The 20,297-nt window shown below is 40.6% G+C and overlaps 2 protein-coding genes across 2 annotated transcripts; both read left to right on the top strand.

Annotated features, from left to right (window-relative positions):
* Positions 1 to 237: 237 nt before the first annotated feature.
* On the top strand, positions 238 to 14,533 carry LOC139657786 (growth hormone receptor-like). The gene is made up of 9 exons (XM_071535728.1): positions 238 to 491; positions 4,017 to 4,106; positions 7,852 to 7,987; positions 8,647 to 8,825; positions 9,168 to 9,343; positions 11,075 to 11,231; positions 11,579 to 11,669; positions 12,135 to 12,204; positions 12,743 to 14,533. Exons 2-9 carry the CDS (start codon positions 4,028 to 4,030, stop codon positions 13,640 to 13,642), a joined length of 1,788 nt encoding a protein of 595 aa, XP_071391829.1. The 5' UTR covers positions 238 to 491; positions 4,017 to 4,027; the 3' UTR covers positions 13,643 to 14,533.
* Positions 14,534 to 14,780: 247 nt separating this feature from the next.
* Positions 14,781 to 20,270, top strand: LOC139657777 (coiled-coil domain-containing protein 152-like). The gene is made up of 8 exons (XM_071535716.1): positions 14,781 to 14,843; positions 15,398 to 15,503; positions 16,684 to 16,752; positions 17,167 to 17,231; positions 17,656 to 17,791; positions 19,066 to 19,193; positions 19,667 to 19,774; positions 20,142 to 20,270. Exons 1-8 carry the CDS (start codon positions 14,781 to 14,783, stop codon positions 20,268 to 20,270), a joined length of 804 nt encoding a protein of 267 aa, XP_071391817.1.
* Positions 20,271 to 20,297: the final 27 nt, after the last annotated feature.

Genomic DNA, 20,297 nt, shown 5'->3' with positions numbered 1-20,297 from the left:
TTGTTGAAGCCAATTCGTACCTGTCCTGAACTGTTTTGAGTCCTCCTGGAGGCCTGCAGGTGGTTTCCTCGTCCTTCCAGAGGCCGCCGACAGATGGCGACCTGCTCCCTGTCTGTCTGCCCAGCACGGCACAGCACAGCACAGCACAGCAGCACCCAGAGGCGCAGGGTGCAGTACAGGATCCTACAGCTGTGTGTGTCTTTCCTGGCGGATCTCAGAGGGAGAGAGAGAGAGAGGGAGAGAGGGAGTGAGTAAGAGAGAGAGCGTTTTCTTCGACAGCGTTAGCAGCTGGTATGGATTTTGGCTAACCCAGTTTCCCAGGTGGTGTCAGCGGTCCTTTCTGAGGGATTTTTCTTTTTTTTTTTTTTTTTTCTTTTTTTTTTTATGTTTTCCTCTCTGTGTGTTCGTCGGTCGTTGTCGTAGCTGCACATTATAAAGGACACCCAATCTCTAGGACGGAAAGCAAGGCGGGTTTTCAATTTACTAGAGAGGTGAGTGAGTTTCCATGCTTTCACTGCATGTTGTTTATGTCAGATTGCACAGCTGCACACCGCTAATCTTGGATGGTGACTGGTGTAATTAATGCACAGTGGTGACTTGAAAAGTTTATTGCCTTATATAGAGGTGATACTCTCTGTATACTACTGCAGCCTACTCTCTGTATGCATACCGATGTTATAGCAAAGCCCCCCCCCTTTTTTTTTTTTTTTTTTTTGACATTTCTCGTCAGAACTGGCTCCATCCCAGGTGTCAAACGCGGTAAAGCTCTCAAACCAGCGTGTTGCACTGTAGGATAGATAATTAAACAATATTGTGAAATAACTGCGATAAGTTGCCAATGCAGTGTGTCCTAGATAAACAGTTAGGCTATAGGCTTTATGTGTGACAGTCTGAAGTCTGACAAGTCTGCAGGTGGCGGGGTCGTTACAGAGTAATCAATACTAACCTAGACTATATAGTGTAAACTGTATCAATGATTTGACTGCATTTAGTGGACTGGTGTGTGTTCAGTCAAACTAGTTTTCACTGGCCAGTGAAAGGAAGGATGTAAGCCTGCTCAATGTTTACCTCGAACCACCACCCCATGGTACTGTCATTTCCCTTTGCACTTACACATAACTATGAGTAAGAGGTTTCTCGTGAGTAGCTCAACCATGGCAGTAATTAGTATTAGTATTAGTATTAGTGTTAGTGCCATTCTCTACCCAGTGAGCTGCATAGTACACAGGAGTAGAGAAGAAAGTTGAAGTATGTGTAGTGAAGAAGCCCTGCCTTAGGCCTTATTGCCCTACAGTATAGTCCTGAGGGGGAGCTGCTTTGGCTGACTACATATTTATTTTCCTTGTTTGGTAGACCTGGGGCTCAAAACCGGTCTGGGATTCTTGCACAAGTTTAATCACCTCTTTACAGATGTCAACACTTCAGTCAAAGACAACATACTCATGCCTTGTGGTCCCATTACTTTCTGTGTTTCTTAACACTGCAGTAGGTGTAAGAATGACAAGACAGAGCTATATTAGCAATATTAGCATGATGCCCTACTTGGGCCATGAAGAATATAGGTAAATGTTGTGAATTTGAATATATAAGGTGATATCTCCAGTTTTGAGATTTGAAACTGGGATATATCATGACTTATCATTCCACTTTTTTGATTTATTTCATTTGACCACAATGACATGCTGAATAATATCTCCTATGGGAATCAAATGACAAAGCAAGATAACACTCAATGATGATTTTACCAGATTAAGTTCACAATACTAAGCATTAACATATGAATACAAAATCATATAAATGTCACAAAACGTAGAATACAATAAAATATGGGTATTTGATAATGGGGATTGCATGGTAAAAAAGAAAATAAATCTACAAAAATTCTATATATCTCAGCCTAACACTGTAGTCTGTGACCTTGACGTCGAGCTTGTGTCACCCACACACCCTTTTATCTTAACACAGACTTGTACCATCTGCAGCTGTGTGGGCAGTTTAGTCTGCAGCAGACACTTCTCCTGTGCCTCTGTCTTATCAGCATGGGACATCCAAAACCAAAGGAAAACGTTTGTTCCTTTGGGGCAGACTGAGAGAAAACAGGCGTTAAGCTTCAACTGGTGTGCAGACCAACAGTGGTAGACAGAGATTAGAAGGTGATAATGTTGAGGCTACAGACAGAAGTGAGTTCTGTTTACGTTGAGTGATAGGATACAACCCCAAACTGAACAACATCTGGGGAAACAAAACATTCTCAGTCCTTTCCCTCCTTCTCAGACTGGGAACACTTTTGGTCATGAGAAATGGCTAGGCTAAGTGTCGGAGATACAGAATAATAATAATAACCGTTGTCATCATCATCATAATGTTTGGCAAAGTTACAAAGTGCTGTGGACAAATTAAACATGAACAGTCAAGGGAAGACTTGCACTGCTGCTTTAGTCTTGCCCAGGAGAATAGAAATAGTGCAAGATTAGTCTATATGATTACAACATTCAAAAAGGCAGGCATAGACATGTTGACCTATTTAAGGTAAAAGGACTTACAAAGGTAATAATGACTGCAACCTAAGCAGGCAGTTTAGCTAGCTGTATGGACAAAATATGAACACTAAGTTATGTAGCCTACATGGTCTGCAAGCTCATCTCCAGATGTTAGAAGCAGACTGTTGAACAGGCCATGTGAAATGTCAAAAAGATCGCTGTTTACGAGGTATTGTTACAAACTTCTGATCCCTCAGCGGCACCTGATCTGCTTCCCTGGCCTCACATATCCTCTCTCCTAACAGCACTGTATTAGTGACTTCTTTCTTCTGTTTTTTTCTTATATGCATAAAAACACGAGACAGTCAATTCGAAAATCTCAAACACCGTCAAGAGTTACTTTGCATTGCGACTGGCACGCAGCAAGAGCTTGAATATTATCTTGACCCATTTATTTGAGACCGTGGATTTTCCATACAAGGATCTGTGAAAGAGAACTTACACAGGGGCCAGAATGTAGGAGGAGGGATGGATTTCACAAGTGCTCTGGCAGGAGCCCAGTGCTGTTGGCTGGGGATGGATGTCATGTTCAGCACAGAACTGTTTACTCTGTCAGATTTCGAAACGCAGCTCTCTGCAGGCAGGCTCAACAGCACAAGTGTCACTAAGAGAATAATGAGCAAAGCGAACAGCGCTCAGCACCCCCGTGGTGCTTCTGCTTTAGACCTCTGACCCCCGCTTGCTGTCTGCAAAGTGGGATATACTGTGATTCATGTTTTAGTTTCATTTGACATCAGTGAAAATTTGAAATAAAATCCCTTAGGGGAATCAAATGCCAGACTCATATGTAAAAGTAATTAATCAACTGATGAAATTTGAAGAATAAGTATCACTTGAACGGTGAATGGTACATGAGTAGATATTATCCACATCATTTTTTTTTAGCTTGGCCTTCTTTTCTGTTTACTGGTTCTATCTGTGTGATTCTAATTTAAGAAAAGTTAATCAAAATGGCATTTTGGCTAATTATCTAAGTAATTTGAACAAGAAAAATGTGGCTATTTAGGGAAAAAAAGAAGGTTTAGAAGGCAAAAAGGGTATCTTAGGTTCTTGTCCTAAAGAGTTCAAATTTCAAGAATTCAGCAAAATATTTACAAAGTGTACACAGTGTACACAGCTAAAAGTCATGGTGTGTGGAATAGCCTAATCGATAAGCTACTTTTAATTCACTGAGGGCTCGTAGGTGAGGGTTTACACATAGCACATGCCATTTGGCGGTTGTATACATTTTTATCATGGGTGCCCCTATCCAACCTTTAACCCTATCCATGTTGGTTCCATGCCCTCTGAACCCTGAGCACTACAGGATGAAAAGTTATCCCAGTGGCAGGTTGTGAGACTTTTTTTCTCAGTGGGGTTGAGGAGTGGTCAGAGAGCTTCCCTACTTAATGGTGGTGGTGGGCTGGGCCATGCGTGGTGTGGTTCAGCTGGGTTGACTGTACTGAGTTAGTAACATTCACCACATGTTCCCTGCAGACTTGAACGCCATGGCTACCGCCCTCACCATGCTCCTCTTCCTCCTTCACATCTTCACTGTTTCAGCGCTGGAACCGGCCACTGAGCAAGGTACGTTTGACGCAATTTAATATATTGCATGGCTCTTTATTGAATGGCTCTTTATTTGCTAGACATCCTTTTCAATTTACTTGCATCTGTAGATCAAGGAGTCTCTCTTCCTACGGCAAGGCCTATGCTAATATGGCATATATCTACAAGTGCTTTGGTTTAGGTTTATCTTTAGGTTTGTTTAATTATTTATATGCACACATAAATGCATACAAAACGGATGTGAAGAAAAATATGAAGAAGAAAAAAGGAACAAAAATCCAAGGTGTTCTGGAGGGACAAGGAAGCCTGCAGGAGTTATCACTTATTTATAACTCCCCTAGAGTTTAAAACATTAAAACAAACATTTGCAGGATTTGAAGACTTGGCACAGGTTTGGGTGTACCATGTAATATTACTTTTATTACATAACTTACACATTTACATGTTATGGTATGTTGTTTGCAACTTTTATGTTTGTCATTGATGCGCCTTTCTGCGATAGTTCTCTCTTAAGACGCAGGTTTTTAATCTCAATTGGACTATTAAAGCATAAAAAAATAGAAAAAAAAAAGCTTATATAACACCAGATGGAACTGATTATTCCCTTCATTACATTTTATGGGCCACGGGAAAATCTAGACCCTAGAATAATATCAGATTTTTATAGTCACCTAGTAACTGTGCCGCCAAGGCATTCAAACAAGCACAAAAGCTGTTGCACAACAGCGGAGCAGTGTGCAGGGAGCCACGGAGAACAGCCAGCACATTTCTAGTGAAGTGGCTTCCCAGGAATTCTGGAGATCAGCGACAGCGCTCCACCAGAGCCTGCTGAACAATGGGAAGCTGTTTAGTCGTTTAGAGGCCCCCTTTTCACCAAACAGCCTCTCAGTGGCATTGGGCACATGGTATATTTGCATACATGAGCTGCGTTTTATTCACAGACGTACAGTAGGTCCATGCATTGACCATGAAGTCACATGCTAGCATCCTGTGCTTTGTCTTGTTATGTAACACTGTGACATAGTGTAGACTGAGGGTGGGTCCCCTCTGCCTCTGTTCTCCTGCTACTCAAATTATCCTGTTTTTGTCTCACGTTTTTATATGTGGAGTTAACCAAAGCTGCTCTCTTCTGACAAGCATTTCTTCACGCTATAGCGAAAGTCTGGCAGCGAGAGCCCACAAGTCTGTGCCAAGTTGTTCACAGAAATGGTTTGCAGAGAATCGATGGCCCCTCAGCCAACTATGGTTTATTGGAGTAGGGAATTGTTCAATGGGGAGCAAGTTTCCCAACTTACACGCCCAGAAAGAGAAATCTTAACAGCAAACATTTTGAATCTTTCACAGATTGGAGTGTAAAGCAGTGAATTGTAATGCTTTCAGATATATCCTTATACAATTTCTATATCCACACAGCAAGCCACTGTACATTCTCAAGTGGTTTATATCACTCAGGAATAAGGATGTTGCTCTAAATGTGGTTGTGTTTCTTGACTAGAGAGGTCATCCTTGTTGTCCTACACTGTGCGACATGCATTACCTTTTTTATAACCTAATTTTGCTGTTCGGGCAGTGAAGCTTCAGAGCTGAAATCACGGATGTGAGTGGTCTGGGCTTCGACCAAGGAAGGAAATGGCTTTTCTAAATGTAGAGGATGAGAGTACACGAGACTGATGGAGTCAAACCACGTGACTGTAAATAACTGTTTGCCCTCGGTGCTCACAGGGAAGACATTAATGAACGCGCTACCCCCATACACTGTGCAAATGCTTTATATCAGGAACAATCAAAGCCACTAATTAACATCAAGAGGCTGCCTGAACAAAAAGGCTGCAACAAGCCGTATTCTACTTGATAATGTGTAGGATTTACTGGCAATTAGACCTTTTAGAGGAAATAATCCTTGCTGCCATTTCCTGCTCCCTTGGAAATTACAGCTAAAAGGAAATGCATCTGGGCTAATCAAAACAGAGTGAACGAGGATGTTTTGTTCATCCTGAAATAGACTGGGCTCGTAGCGCTCAGAGAAAAAGAACATGCTGTAAACATGTTTACTCCGTGAGGTTGTGGCTGTTTGCCTTATAAAGAGGAGCCTTGTAATGAGAATGCGTACGCATTGCAAATTGATATTTCCATCTTGGAAATTTGTTTTTGTGGCCCTGACAGCTGTGTTCACAAAGCCCTTGATATCTCCTGCATACATGTTTACTTACTCCAGAAGTGAACTCCGCTTGGCAGACACTAAGCAAACACTGCAGCAATTACTTTTTAATACAGGCACTTTCACAAAAAAGAAACTTATCAGCTTGCGAATGTTCAGTTGGCCTACCCAGTTTGTGCATAGAAAATGATGTACACAGCATAAAGCCGCATTCCAGAAATTATTGTGTCAGTGTTTAATGTTTCAAAATGAGGTGACAGGGAATGATACACTTGGTATCTCAGCTTTTCTCTCTCTCTTTTTTCTTTCTCTCTCTCTCTCTCTCTCTTTCTGTCTCTCACTCACTCACTCACTCACTCTCTCTCTCTCACACACACACACACACACACACGCACACACACACACACACACACAACACATGTTCTGACCCCTGATTTGTCATGATAAATTGAGCTACAAAACCCCTCAACATAGCTGAGTGTCAGATTGATTTTGCTCTTAATCCTGAGTTTAGCACAGTTCCAAGGACGAGACGGTGATCTGGTAAACAGGTTATTTTTAACCTTTTGCCCCCCCACCCCACCCCCTCCACACACACACACACACACACACACACACACACACACACACACACACACATACAGAAGAGCTGCTAAGCAGGCCAGAGGTATTCCTCTCCTCCTCTGAGCACAGCCTCACAGCTGTGAAGGAGCCATCTTGTCCTCACACTTCTTGGTACTCAGCCAACCTGGAATTGTGTTGTTGTTCCTCTCTGAAGTATTGATGTGGCCAACTGATAGCTTCTGCCATCAGCAGAGTGTTGCTGGAGATGGATGATAATTGATCAGGAAGCTTCATGGGAATTGTGAACAATAAGCAGTGTTTACTTAACAGAATGTAAAAATGCTTGGGGGAGTATGGTGGCATGCTGCAATGTAAGGGAGAGCACAGAGCTAGTAGGCTCATAAATTAACAGATTCTGCCATAAAAACAAGATAGGAATGATAATTTAAGGTTTGTTCAGCTTCCCCCTTTGTCTGCAGGAGCAAATTGCATTGGGATACATATACATTATCACAGGTCCCAATTGCATTGCTTAAACCTGTGATTTTCTCACTGCAAGAGAGTTATAAAAAAATGTTGTGCTGTGCACACATGGTTTGAGTTCATGCAGCCAGCAAAGCCAGATCCACATGGCATTTTCTGTGCAAGAGCGTTTCTGAGGACAGATAAAACAAACAGTTTCCACGAAAGCCATGGTAGTAAACTCCCTCCTGGCTGCGGCTTACATTTGAGGAAGAGTAAAGAGACTTCCAGGAAAAATGCAGCTGTCTGCCCTGCGGCCACGCTGCTGCAGGAGTTGGGTTACTCGCATTATTCCCTCCCCAAAGTGCAGCTCATCCAACCTTGAAAATGATTTTGATTTATACAAGTTGCAACACATGAATAAGCATAGCAGACATTTAGGATATCACAATATAAAAGGGGAAGATATATAAGAAGATATATATTTTTAAATATGTGTCTCTCTTTCTGTCTGTCTGTCTCTCTGTCTCTCTCTCTGTCTCTCTCTCCCTCTCCCTCTCTCTCTCTCCCTCCCTACAGTCCTCCCCCAGAAACGCCCCCACCTCACCGGCTGTGTCTCCACCAACATGGAGACTTTCCGCTGCAGATGGAATGTTGGAACATTCCAGAACCTCTCAGAGCCCGGCGACCTCCGCTTGTTCTACATCAATAAAAAGTGAGGGAGACAAAGCTGTCATAAGTAACAGAAACAAACATTTTTCAAATCTTTATTTTATGTCTTCAATCAGTGCTTTCAAGAACATCTATGGTCACAGATGACAGCAGTTGAATGATTAGTTCCCCAGAGCCGTCACTGAGAAAAGAGAAAGCGGGAGCGTCTGTATTTAACAACATTTATGAATAATTATTTTTTATTAACATTATGAATGACATTTTGAAATCCCCTCATAGCCCACATTGTTTTTTTTAGTTCTCATTCTTACGCAACCCCTGCTGGACAAGGTTAAGCAGGTGCATTGCTTTTACAGCACAAATGTGTGCATTGTTTTGTATAAGCGTTGTCGGGCATGTGGCACACCTGCACCCTTTCTTTCCGTTGACAAAGCAAAACTTATAGGTCCTGTCCAGTGTTGGTTGTGAGATATTAATTTTAACAAATACCACATGATTTCTTGAAATTGCTGGTTTGCTGCTGTTGGAAATAGCTTGTTCATTTTCAATATCAACAGCTGTGACGATACTCATCCAGAAACGGCTTTTTTGCAATTTGTGTATTGAATACATTTTAAATAACTGAAGCACTGCTTCTTGTCACCTCCTTCCTCTCCTGCATGCAGTGTTTTATACCCCATGTTGTCTTTCCCACCCTTGCAGACCCACCCATGTCTCTCCTAAAGAGTGGAGTGAGTGTCCTCACTACAGCACTGACAGGGTAGACGAGTGCTTCTTCAATGAGAACTACACGTCCATCTGGACATATTATAGTGTCCAGCTGCGCTCAAAGGACCAAGCCATCCTCTATGATGAGGATTTCTTCCACGTTGAAGAAATTGGTGAGCAGAGCAAGATGCAACCTTTTTGGTCTACAGACCACAGTGGCTGTGAAGCCCAAATTTCTCAAACCACATTCACTACTTTACCAGCCAACTAGATTTTTAGAACAGAATAGCCCCTTTAAACTATGGTTGGCTTCCTGACAAAGTGGCTAATAGAAGACATTAATGTGTTATTTATCTCTATACATTACTATTGTAAGCTTTATTAGTTGGATCCAATAAATGTATGTGTATGTATGTAATCAGTGCTGATGTACTGTCATTGAAAAAAACACTGAAGTTTGTGTGGATTGTGAAAAATGAAACTGTGCTAATAGTGTATAATAATGGCTTCCTCAGTGCGACCTGATCCCCCAGTCGGGCTTAACTGGACGCTGCTGAATGTGGGTCTGACTGCGACTCACTTTGACATTATGGTGAGTTGGGAGCCACCGCAGTCTGCAGACGTGGAGACGGGCTGGATGACGCTGCAGTACGAGGTCCAGTACCGCGAGGCCAACTCAGACCTGTGGAAAGTGGGTGTTTGTTTGTTTGTTTGTTTGTTTATTTGAATTTCTTCCTACCATGGAGTGCTAGAATTGGCAATAGGCAGTGCATGTAGAACAGAATACTAAGTATACTTAAGCTGTCTTTACACAGCTTCAAATTTTGTGTTTTTATGCAAGATTTTATGTATATAGTGAAAAGGAGGGTTATGTTATCCCTGCTAGTAAAAAAGCCCACTCAGACCTGGTAAATTGTTTATTTAAAGTAAAAGGGAGCAATTGTCAGTGCAAATGCAATTGTTGGTTTTAAGCACTATAAACTAACTAAACTATACTGTGCTAATAATCAAAAATAGAAAGAGTCGTTACTCATAAGTAAGTTAGCTAGTAGTAAATAACAATAATTAAACCTGGAGGCATCAGAAGCATCAGGATCAAGGATCACCATGAGTCAAATGGTTATTGCCATAGGAGATACATACATTGTCTCTCACAGGATTTCCCATGCAGTGTAAAATAAAAAACAATGAAAGAACATGCATCTTGTATCCGGATTGAGTCCAGATATCTTTTAGCGGGATTACGTTTACACCTGGTGTTAAAATGCGTCTCATGCATCCATCCACACTGAAATCTGGTTTCTGTTTCCATCACCGGATTCTCATGTACGTCACCTCACTTCTCATAATATTTACATCCTTTAAGATTGACAGTAAATTCCTTCTCTCGCTTGTTCCCCAAGTACGAGTGTCCAGACTAGAGGTTTCCACGACTAAGATTTGTCAAGCAAAGCTCATAATCAACCAATGGTCGACCAATGGTTGACTAGGCATTTTCATTCCTAAATTAAAGTGTTTATTATTCAACGCTGGAGTCAATCCAGTGCGCGGTCAGACTCAGCAGTGGCACGCAGCAGACGTCTGAACTCCAAATGTCTATTGAAACTAATTGCGGTCACATCTTTCAAACAGTCCCAAAGTGTTCCCATACTTTGTTGTACAGTAGCAGGAGGGCAGTGTCGCTCCATTAAACAGCCAAAGCTCACATTTTCCACCACCAATGCGGGCTGGTCATCCAGTGCAGTCAATTCTATAATAATCCTCTCTTGTTGTTTTTTTTTTTTACCTTTTTCACTGTCATGGGCTAATTTATCTCATTTTCTCAGCGCATCCTCTGTTTACTACTATTTCCTCGAGTGCCTGTTTAAATTAGTAGTATTGTAATTAGCTGCTGTCACCCCTCCAAATACATTGCAAATAGTAGTCTACAATTAGCTGTTTTACTACTTTCGCTCTCCAGTTTAAAGAAATTCACAACTGCAGACATTTGTTTTTACATTATGTCATATCACATGCATACATAATATGTTGAATTTTAGTATATACTTTTAAAAATTAATTTAAAACATGCATTATATTCAGTGCATCAGCCAGTTTATGTACAAAATTCATTTTAAGACACACCAAGACTACAGCTTAAAAGTTGATTGCTTTTGTTTATAGAAAAACCTTTATCATGGTGAAGGTAAAGATAAACGTTACTTAGGGCAGAAAATTGTCAAGGTTACTTCAATCACAGACGTCTATTGTTTTTTTGTTGTTTTGTTTACTTACTGAATTACTAACACACATAAAAACATATTTTTATTATTTTAATTTGGTGTTGAGTGACTACTCTTTTATTTTTGGTTTCATTACGGACTGGGCTTTTAAATCTCGAGAGCTTTCCCAGACTGATATGAGAACTCTGTTTTCTCCACAGAGTTCTCCACAGGTCGACCTTCAGAAAAGTACACAGTGTTCACTTTATGGGCTTCAAACTAATGTGGACCACGAGGTCCGGGTGAGGTGCAAGATGCTGGGTTGTAAACACTTTGGAGAATTCAGCGACTCCATCTTCATCAACATCCCCTCTAAAGGTAAACAACTTAGTGGCTACATTTACATGCATGGAGTAACCTGGCTGTTGGCCATACTCGGATCACAGTTATTCACGTTAAGGTGTTTAACTGCAGTTGAATGTCCCTGTTGCTATGAATAAACCAACTAACAGAATATTCCTGTCTACCTGTGGTGTCCCACACACACACGAAAAAAAGCGTTTACAAGATGTTTACATGCCACAATAAGAGAATGGGTTAGGAATGTAATTCTTTGTGCATGTAAACACAGCCAATGTCACACTTCCCTGCCATTTCAACTTTGTAATTTTTATGATGCATTATGTTCATTATATGTGTGTTTGTGTGTATTTTTTTATCCCCAGTGTCGAGATTCCCTGTCGCAGTCTTGCTCATCTTTGCTGCCTTGTGTTTAGTGGGAATCCTAATGTTGGTTATGGTCTCCCGGCAACAAAAGTAAGTATTTTACACTTATATGATGTCTGTGCAGGTCTGGATAGTTTCGGAAGAATGGAAAATGATATAGACCATTCTAGATCTTTATATGAAAACGCTACAACAAATCATGCAGCTAATTCACCACCACACTCTGGATTGCTTGACCATGAGAGAGTGCCTGTGTGACTCAGTTAGTAGTGATGTTATTAATCTATATTCAAAGGTGTAAAACAGTGAAGAATATATCTGTGGAGGGTTTATACAATGAGGTCTGAAAAAGAATTACATTTTGAAATGACTCTCAAGGACTATAGTCCTTGAGAGTCCTAGAGAGATAAATGTTGTATTCAAAGCACTGTCCCCTTTCCGATTTCTGTTATCGTAAAAATTTCATAGTAGTTATTCAGTTTATGTTTTCTGAATTTCTGATTTGCATGATTTGGTAATGTCAAACTAAACCTGTTCCCTCTGTGCTTCTCTAAGGTTGATGGTTATTCTTTTGCCTCCTGTTCCTGGACCTAAAATAAGAGGAATCGACCCCGAACTACTCAAGGTATTCCTCTACATATTACTGTGTGTGACAGTACAGAAGGAGTGGTTCACTGTTGAGCCCTCTGGAGGTGTTCTGGAGCAAACATTATTCAGCTAAACATCTGTGATTTTAAGTGCCCATGTAGTATTTTTCTCTTTTTCTCTACAATCAAAAGCTAGGTTTATGCATACATGAGCACCCTAGTTTAATAGAACAAGGGGTCCTACATGTTGGTATAATGTTGTATAGCTACTTGTAAAGTTACACTGTAGCTATAACTGTACAATAAATAAGTATTTGCCAAGTCCAAATTTCTGTATTTACTTGGTATTTGCCTAGTAAATATATTTTGGAGATGAGCTATCCTTCAAAATAGAACAGATAGAAAATAGAAACTCCATAAAAAACGTATCATGTAGCATTTCAGGAGACATGATGCACCTCTGCTTCAGTAGTCTGAGCGCAAACCTTTTGGTTCACCAGAAATACGATTTTCAGACTAATTAAATCATTTTTGAATCATTTTGAGGGCATTAACTCTACTTCCTTTATCTTATAGAAAGGCAAGCTGGGGGAGTTGACGTCTATCTTGGGTGGCCACCCTGATTTGAGGCCAGAGCTGTACAACAACGACCCCTGGGTGGAATTCATCGATCTGGACATTGAGGAGCATAACGACAGACTGACAGACCTGGACACCGACTGCCTCATGGACCGCTCCCTGTCCTCCAACTGCTCTCCCCTCTCCATTGGCTTCAGAGACGATGACTCGGGCCGTGCCAGCTGCTGTGACCCAGATCTTCCCAGTGACCCAGAGGCATCACCTTTCCACCCGCTCCTCCCAAACCACAGCCCCAGCCAGGAACCCTCGGGCCCAGTCGCCTCAGAGCCCAGCTCCCCCGTCCACAGCCCCACCGCTGGGGAGTCCGCCTTTGTGGTTCCTGGCAGGGAGGACCTGTACACCCAGGTGAGCGAGGTGAGGCCGTCTGGAGAGGTGCTGCTGACACCTGAGGAACAGACTCAGGTGGAGAAGACCACTAGGAAAGATACAGAGGAAGAAAGTACAATGGGAAAGGAGAAAGAAAACTCAAAGAAAGACTTTCAGCTACTGGTAGTGAATGCAGATCATGGAGGTTACACCTCAGAGCTGGACGCAGGGAAGATGAGTCCAAGATTGTCCACAGGGGAAAGCAGTGAACCCTGCCAGAGAGAAGACTTGAGTTCTGTGCCAACCCAAGCCTTTGGAGAGTACCAGAGGCCGTATCTTGAATCAGATATGGCCCCCATGTCCCCACTTCCCCCTGCTGCTGTGTACACCGTGGTAGAGGGTGTGGACAGGCAGAACAGCCTCCTACTGACATCAAACCCGACACCCGCTCCCCAACTAATACTGCCGAAGGCCATGCCCACACCAGAGGGTTACCTGACCCCTGACCTTTTGGGAGATATCACACCATAGATCAACGGTGAACTGTGGATAGCTGGGATTATTCAATCAAAGGCAGAGATAGGCTTGGGAACAGTCTTTGAGAGCAACTGTGAAGTGTCCCAGCGTTGAGTGTTGAATGTCAGCCCTCCTAAAATAGTGGAGGACTATCTGTGCCTGTCCTGCCGTCGCCTCTACCTCCTCTAACCTCCACCAACGGGACTGCTAAGTCTATCCGCCACACCCTCTAACGGGACTGCTAAGTCTACAGAGGCTGGAAGTTTGTATGAACGAAGAAGAGCATATGAGGGTGTGTTTTATTGAGGTTGTGCCAAGGGAAATGTTCAAAGTGAAATAATGACAGGTATTGTTAGGGCTAGGTATTGCCCTATGTTAAATTGAAAACCAGCTCTAAAACACTACTTTTTAGATATGTCTTTGTTAAGTGGGAGTACATTTAATTATACGGTAAAGTACTTTGTGTAACATTTGTACATGTCAGATACTTTTTTTCTTATTAATAAAATCAGGTCATGTGTAATTGATATCATCTATGAAAATGCCTGTACACAAAAGTGATTACAAAGAGATGAGTTCTCTTTGTAAGATTCCAACATTTCAAAGTTTTTCATCATCTTTCCATTCCCTTTGATGCTATAAAGTCAATACTGATACAACAGAATTGTTACTGTACCAATGGGTATTGCTTTTCAATGCTCAGCCCTATTGAAGGTCTTTTATATCCTGTGGTTGCCAATGCCTAAGTATTTCTGCAAAGTAAAACAAAGCATGTGGGGAATGTAAGAAGATAAACTGTAGCATAAGAGTAAAAAGTAAATAAAACTACAACTCGGGGGCAAGTGGTTATTGTTGAATTTGTACAGTCATTGTATTTCAATTGTTCAAAATTGTTAGTCACAAATAAACAACTTTCATACTTTGTCTTTGTCTTTCCTCAGCACCGCCATGATTCTTTTTTTTTTTTTTTTTTTTCCAGTTTTTTCAGTTAGAGGGCGCGTGCAACAGAAATTCAAATTACCTCTTCAACAGTTCAACTCGTTTGCTAGCAAAATTTAGCTAGGACAGCGTTTAGTGAAACTGAAACAATATCGTTTTTTCTGAGTATATTACGCTAGTTATTTGCTCTTTCCCAGACCAAGGAAGACCAGAGATGATAAGGTTAACCTGTGTTAATCTTGACAAGCTAATGGAAAATTTCACTCTACTGGAACAGGTAGCTAAGTGACAGCTAAGAACATGGCAATGTTTGTCTGCAGTGTTTGGTTCATTAGCTGTCACCTACTATTCAAATATGACAAGCACTTTTTTAAACGAAAGGATAAGAGTCAAGAGGATAAGGATTAAGAGTTGCCAGTCACATTAGAATTATACAGTTAATTTACTATATTATAAGTATAGCCTACTGTCCTATCTTTCCTAAATGCACCTTTGTACGTTAACCTTAGCTGTTCTTTATTATCGTCTCGCAAACTTTGGACTCTATCTAGTCTTCCATACTTTATGTTATTTCGACTATAGGCTATTACCACTACTACTACTACAGTGTTTGTACAACTGGTAGGCCTACTATTTCTACTAATGTTACTATTACTACTACTACTGCTGCTACTACTACTACTACTACTACTACTACTACTACTACTATTGCTTCTACTAGGCTACTACATCTTATCCAGTACAGCTATCCACACATTTTCTCCAGGAAATGTATTTTCACTGTATTAGAATTATAGCCTACTGTCCTATTCCTTTATTCTTGCCAAACAGAAAATTACAGAAATGAATGGCAAGAACTGCATTTTGGAGATCATGCTGGAGGATGCCAACAGAGTCTTGAAATTTTATTTGACCAAAGAGAAAAGTTTGATTGAGGGTGAGTTTCTTGATTAATTATTCTTAAACCATGTGTTTCATTTTATATCTATAGTTTTTCTAAATTTGATGGTCCTATAAGCAGTTCGTTTATGGTGTATGTCTCCCTCTGCTGGTAATTTAGTCAAATTACACTTTTCATGACAGCGTCATTGTCATACACTCCATTATGTTTCCAGATCAGGAAATTAAATCCTAAATTTTTAAACATTTACCAGTCATCTTAACTACTTTTATAGAATAGGGCCTCCAAACGATGACGGTTTCCCTGCCAGACCAGAGCAGCTGATAGAAAATGCAATCTTACCAGCTTCAGCAAAATTATGCATTTTGCTGGTGCATGGGCATCAACTGGGAATGGCCAGGTGTGGCACTTGCATTACTTTGGCCTATGTGGATCCATATTTGATCTTGCAGTTTAATGTAATTGAAATGGACAGCAAATATCAACCAAAAATACCCAGAAATCTATTTGGAAGCCAAAATAATCACATCAGGGGAGCGCTCATGAACAATGTCCCCTCTAGCTTGGTGACCTGTATCTAATAATCCATCACATTGGCCTAATAATGATATTTTATCAGTGATCAGTAGGCCTAATTGCCTCAATTTAGTTGATCCAAGTGGGTTTGAAAGTTATGGTGGTAATTAGTAGATATTAGGAGTGGAGACTTGGCCATATCTTAGTGTTTAGTGATGACTGCTGGTGACTACAGTTCACTTCCCACCCTGCTATAAACCAATTAGAGGATAAACCAAGTTCATCAGAAGTATTAAAATTAAAAATGCTTTGTATCCACCTGGCACCTGATTTTGTCCTTTACTTGGTCAAAATTAAAGGTCAGGTGGAATTCATAGTAACAACGATGATGAGATGATGATGATTGGATTGTCTCAGACCTACTGTCAAATATTTAAAAATAATTCTTAAGAGTTTGTATCAATTTGCATGGAGTACCGGATGGGTGGGGTTTACCACATTCAGATGGTGTCAGGTAATTTGTCAACCACAGAAAAACATGCTAGGCTATACAATTAAAAATGCTTTCTGGTGACTGTGTGAACTTTTTGACACTCTCTGTATTGTTTTATGTGGCAAACTGCACATAACTGGCACCTAAGGTAACTCAAACAAACCATTAAAAGTTGCAGATACTATCTGACCAACCTCTATGTTGCAGAGAGAGACAGCATGCTAGTCACAGTGAACAGACTCCAGCAGACTCTCCAGGAGCAGTGTAACCTCAGAGGTAAGTTGTCTGTGTCACACAGTGTCAGGTTAGACTTTTAATAACCGCCTGGAAGCAGAATAACAAATCCTTTGATTTTTGAGGAAGTAAGGATATGTAAGGAGTGTTTCCTCTGTATAAATTTTGTAGTGGTGTAACACCACAGTGAGAAAGGTACAACCACTGTTAGAGAAGATGTGAATTTAAAATTACAACAGATTGTGGCCTTAAACAAACACATGTAATCCCAATGATTCATGTTTTTTATTATGAATCATATCCTAATAACGTTTTTCAGTGCTAGAATCATAACTGGGACCAAAACTAAAAACACCAATGTTAGGCTACATAAAATTACAGAGGAAGATTTTGTGTTAGGGTTTTTATTAGCCTCGTTTTTATCTTGTGACGACTCTAAGATTGTTTATATTGTAGTGGAGAATGAGAAGTTGAAGAACGATGTGGCAGAGCTGAAACAACAGAATGAGAGAACAGCAGAGGTGAGGACTGACGCAGGAGTAAACACTTAAATAATTTTTCGGACATCTTACTTATCGCTAAAACTGAATTCATTTTATCTAGTAATCAGTTGAATGCATCAGACTGATATGATACTGGTTGTAAAACAATGTGCATTTTTAAATATAATTTTTTGTTGAATTAAACTACATTTCATCACACCGTAGATTAAATTATTTACTTTTTGTTGATATTTGTACATGGCATTTGCACTTCAGAATTACTATGCAGTTGATTTCCTCAATAAAAATGCCCATAAACTAGAAGAAATCCTACATTCTTATTGTAAGAATCCAACATTTTTGTGACTTTAGAAACCATAAAATTGATAACAATTCCAAAAAGCTGTATAGTACCAACCAGTCCTAGTCTTAGCGATGTGGTCTGTGGCCTCTGTGTTGTCAGGAGCGAGGGGTTGAGGTGCAGAGGCTCGTTTCTGAGATGAAAGCAGAGGAAGAGAGACACAAGAGGGAGCTGGAGACTGCGAAACAGCAGTGCAGAAGTGAGGTGGAGGATTCCCACAAAGAAACCCTGAATCAGTGTAAGCCCCCTAGCCGTAGGACAGACACCAGGAGGGTGCCTCTCAGAAATATACTTGATACACTGAGACAAAGGTGTTGATGCTATAACATATATGCTATAAAGGAATCAGAATAATTTTACTGATGTATAGGAGCTTGTCATGGCACTGGAGACGTACTGTCTCAAACCCAAGGAAGCTTCCTATTTAAGTGGCATTTCTAGGAAGGAAGTCAAAATTTTCAAATTGTAGTACATTTGGGTAGGACACATAGGAGGTCACTACTGCATCAGGCTTAGTTTGATGGTTGATAAATTAACTGGTAGCGGAGTATCCACTGTATACATCAAAAATAAATTTTATATAAAAACTATATTTTTCATAGCCAACAACATTTTAATGCTGGTTTAACATTATCTGTAGTCACATGACGCTGCCTAGGAAGGCTTTCTATCTCAAACTATTTATTTCTCTGCTACTACCACAGACCGTGAACAATAAGAAATAAAGGCTACTACAGTTAAATAAGGTACCTTATTAGGAAGGTTCCTACATAGGAATCAAGGAAGTAGGATGCTACCTTCTGAATGAGACAGAGCCACTGACAACTTTCACAGAACATATAGTGATATACAATGTTATACATACAAAAGAACCCCTATGCCGTTCTGAAGGGACAGTGCAAGACATTGAATAGACAGCAGATTATCATTCTATAAATTCATATTGAACATTCACCCAGTATGTGCATTCAGGCAGCATGGCATACAGTATGGTTATAACTGTGGTATTGAGTGTCTAGTAATGTATTGCACCTGTGTACGACATGCATGAGAGAAAGTTGTGAGAATTATAGAACATGGACAGAATTCCTGAAAAGTCGCATGGAGAAACCCCAGACTGGTCAGAAAACCCATTTTGTCAATATATTATGACAATAAGATTAATTTTTTTGTTTGTCATGATAAACCACCTGCACACTCCCATCAAAGCACCTCGCATGATGACCATAACGACGTGTTGACATTACTCCACTAAAATGTTTTTTTCTAACCCTCTACATATACTGAATGTTGCTTTATGACGTGTCTTGCTCATTGGCAGAGCAGGAAATTAATTACAAATTTTTGGTTCAAAGGCAACATTGAGTGGTGGAATCGAAAGTTTATTTGTCACATTTACCATTTTACAAGCCTACTAGACATTCAGAGACATAAAATAACCTCAGAACAGAGGGGTTTTACCTGCCAAAGGCCGTTAGAACAGAAAACTGGTGTTGTTTTTTTCCTTGGCAGTGGAAGCTAAAGATGCCGAAGTGAAGAGGCTGCTGGAGAGAAAGGATCTCGATCTGGAGGAGATGAAGAAGAGGCTTAGGGACCAGGAGAGGGAGAGGCAGAGCGAACTCCTAAAGATACAGATGGAGGTATAGACTAATGACTTTGCTTTACTCTCAAGAGTCGTGGTGGGAGCAGTCCAAACCTCTAGTTCAAAAAGATTAAGAAGAAAGGCCCGAACACAAGAAGTTAGATCTGTACCGATTTATCGGTGACATCTCAGTCTGTTGGTGAATTCTGGTGTGGTCCGATTAGCTTGTGTGTGGCCCTATATTTAAAAAGGAAATTATGTAGATGAGACAATTATGAGTGTTGATCCTGTTACTAAAAATCACTAGCTAGTTCCTCTGTCTATCTGTCTGTCTGTCTGTCTATCAATCTACCTATCTATGTACCTATCTATGTATCTGTCTGTCTGTCTGTCTATCTATCTATCTATCTATCTATCTATCTACCTATCAACCTATCTATCTATCTATCTGAGCAGTCATTTACAGCTTTACTAGACTTCTTGGTGTTTTGTTCTGCATGCTAAAGACAATGTCCGTTACTGTTTTCTCAGTTTGGTGCGAAGCTAGCCAGAGTTCAGAGTACAGCACAGTGGAGTCAACAGCAGCAGCAGCAGCAGCAGCAAGGCTCCAGCTTTCTGCCCCAGAGCGTCTTCAGGAGGGTGAGCTCTCTCTCTCTCTCTCTCTCTCTCTCTCTCTCTTTCTCCAATGGACTACAAATTACTAATTGCCAGTTGCCATCATTTACAAAAAGCACAAGTTTCCTCCTCCACAATTGTGAATGAATGAATGCTTGCATGAATGAATTAATGAATTTATAGTTTATTGTAGAATGAATGAATGAATTAATTAATTAATTTAGAGTTTTCTATAGTTTATAATTGTTGCATGTTGTGTGTAGGTTTTCTTTTTATTGCCTCTCCGTAGCTGTGCATGTGTGTTTGTCTGTGTGTTTGTGTGTGTGTATGTGTGTGTGTGTCAGTGTCTTTAACGTGTGTGTCTGGATTAGCTGTGCATGTGTGTCCTCAGAAGCTGCAGTTCTTCCAGGAGGAGAAGAACAAGGAGATTGTGGCTCTGCGTCAGAGAATCAAAGAATTGGAGGAGTCCCAGCACGCCAGTGGCCTCGCTGACACCCGCCTTAAGAAGAGAAAGATCTAGGTGTCGTTTACAGGCTTGCAATCCTTA

Source organism: Centroberyx affinis, unplaced genomic scaffold (assembly GCF_046629955.1).
Source record: "Centroberyx affinis isolate AG114_WGS23_722 - 3 ecotype Tasmania unplaced genomic scaffold, CSIRO-AGI_Caff_v1 ptg000180l_1, whole genome shotgun sequence".
In the NCBI taxonomy this organism is placed as follows: Eukaryota; Metazoa; Chordata; class Actinopteri; order Beryciformes; family Berycidae; genus Centroberyx; species Centroberyx affinis.
This window is presented reverse-complemented; position numbering and strand designations above follow the sequence as displayed.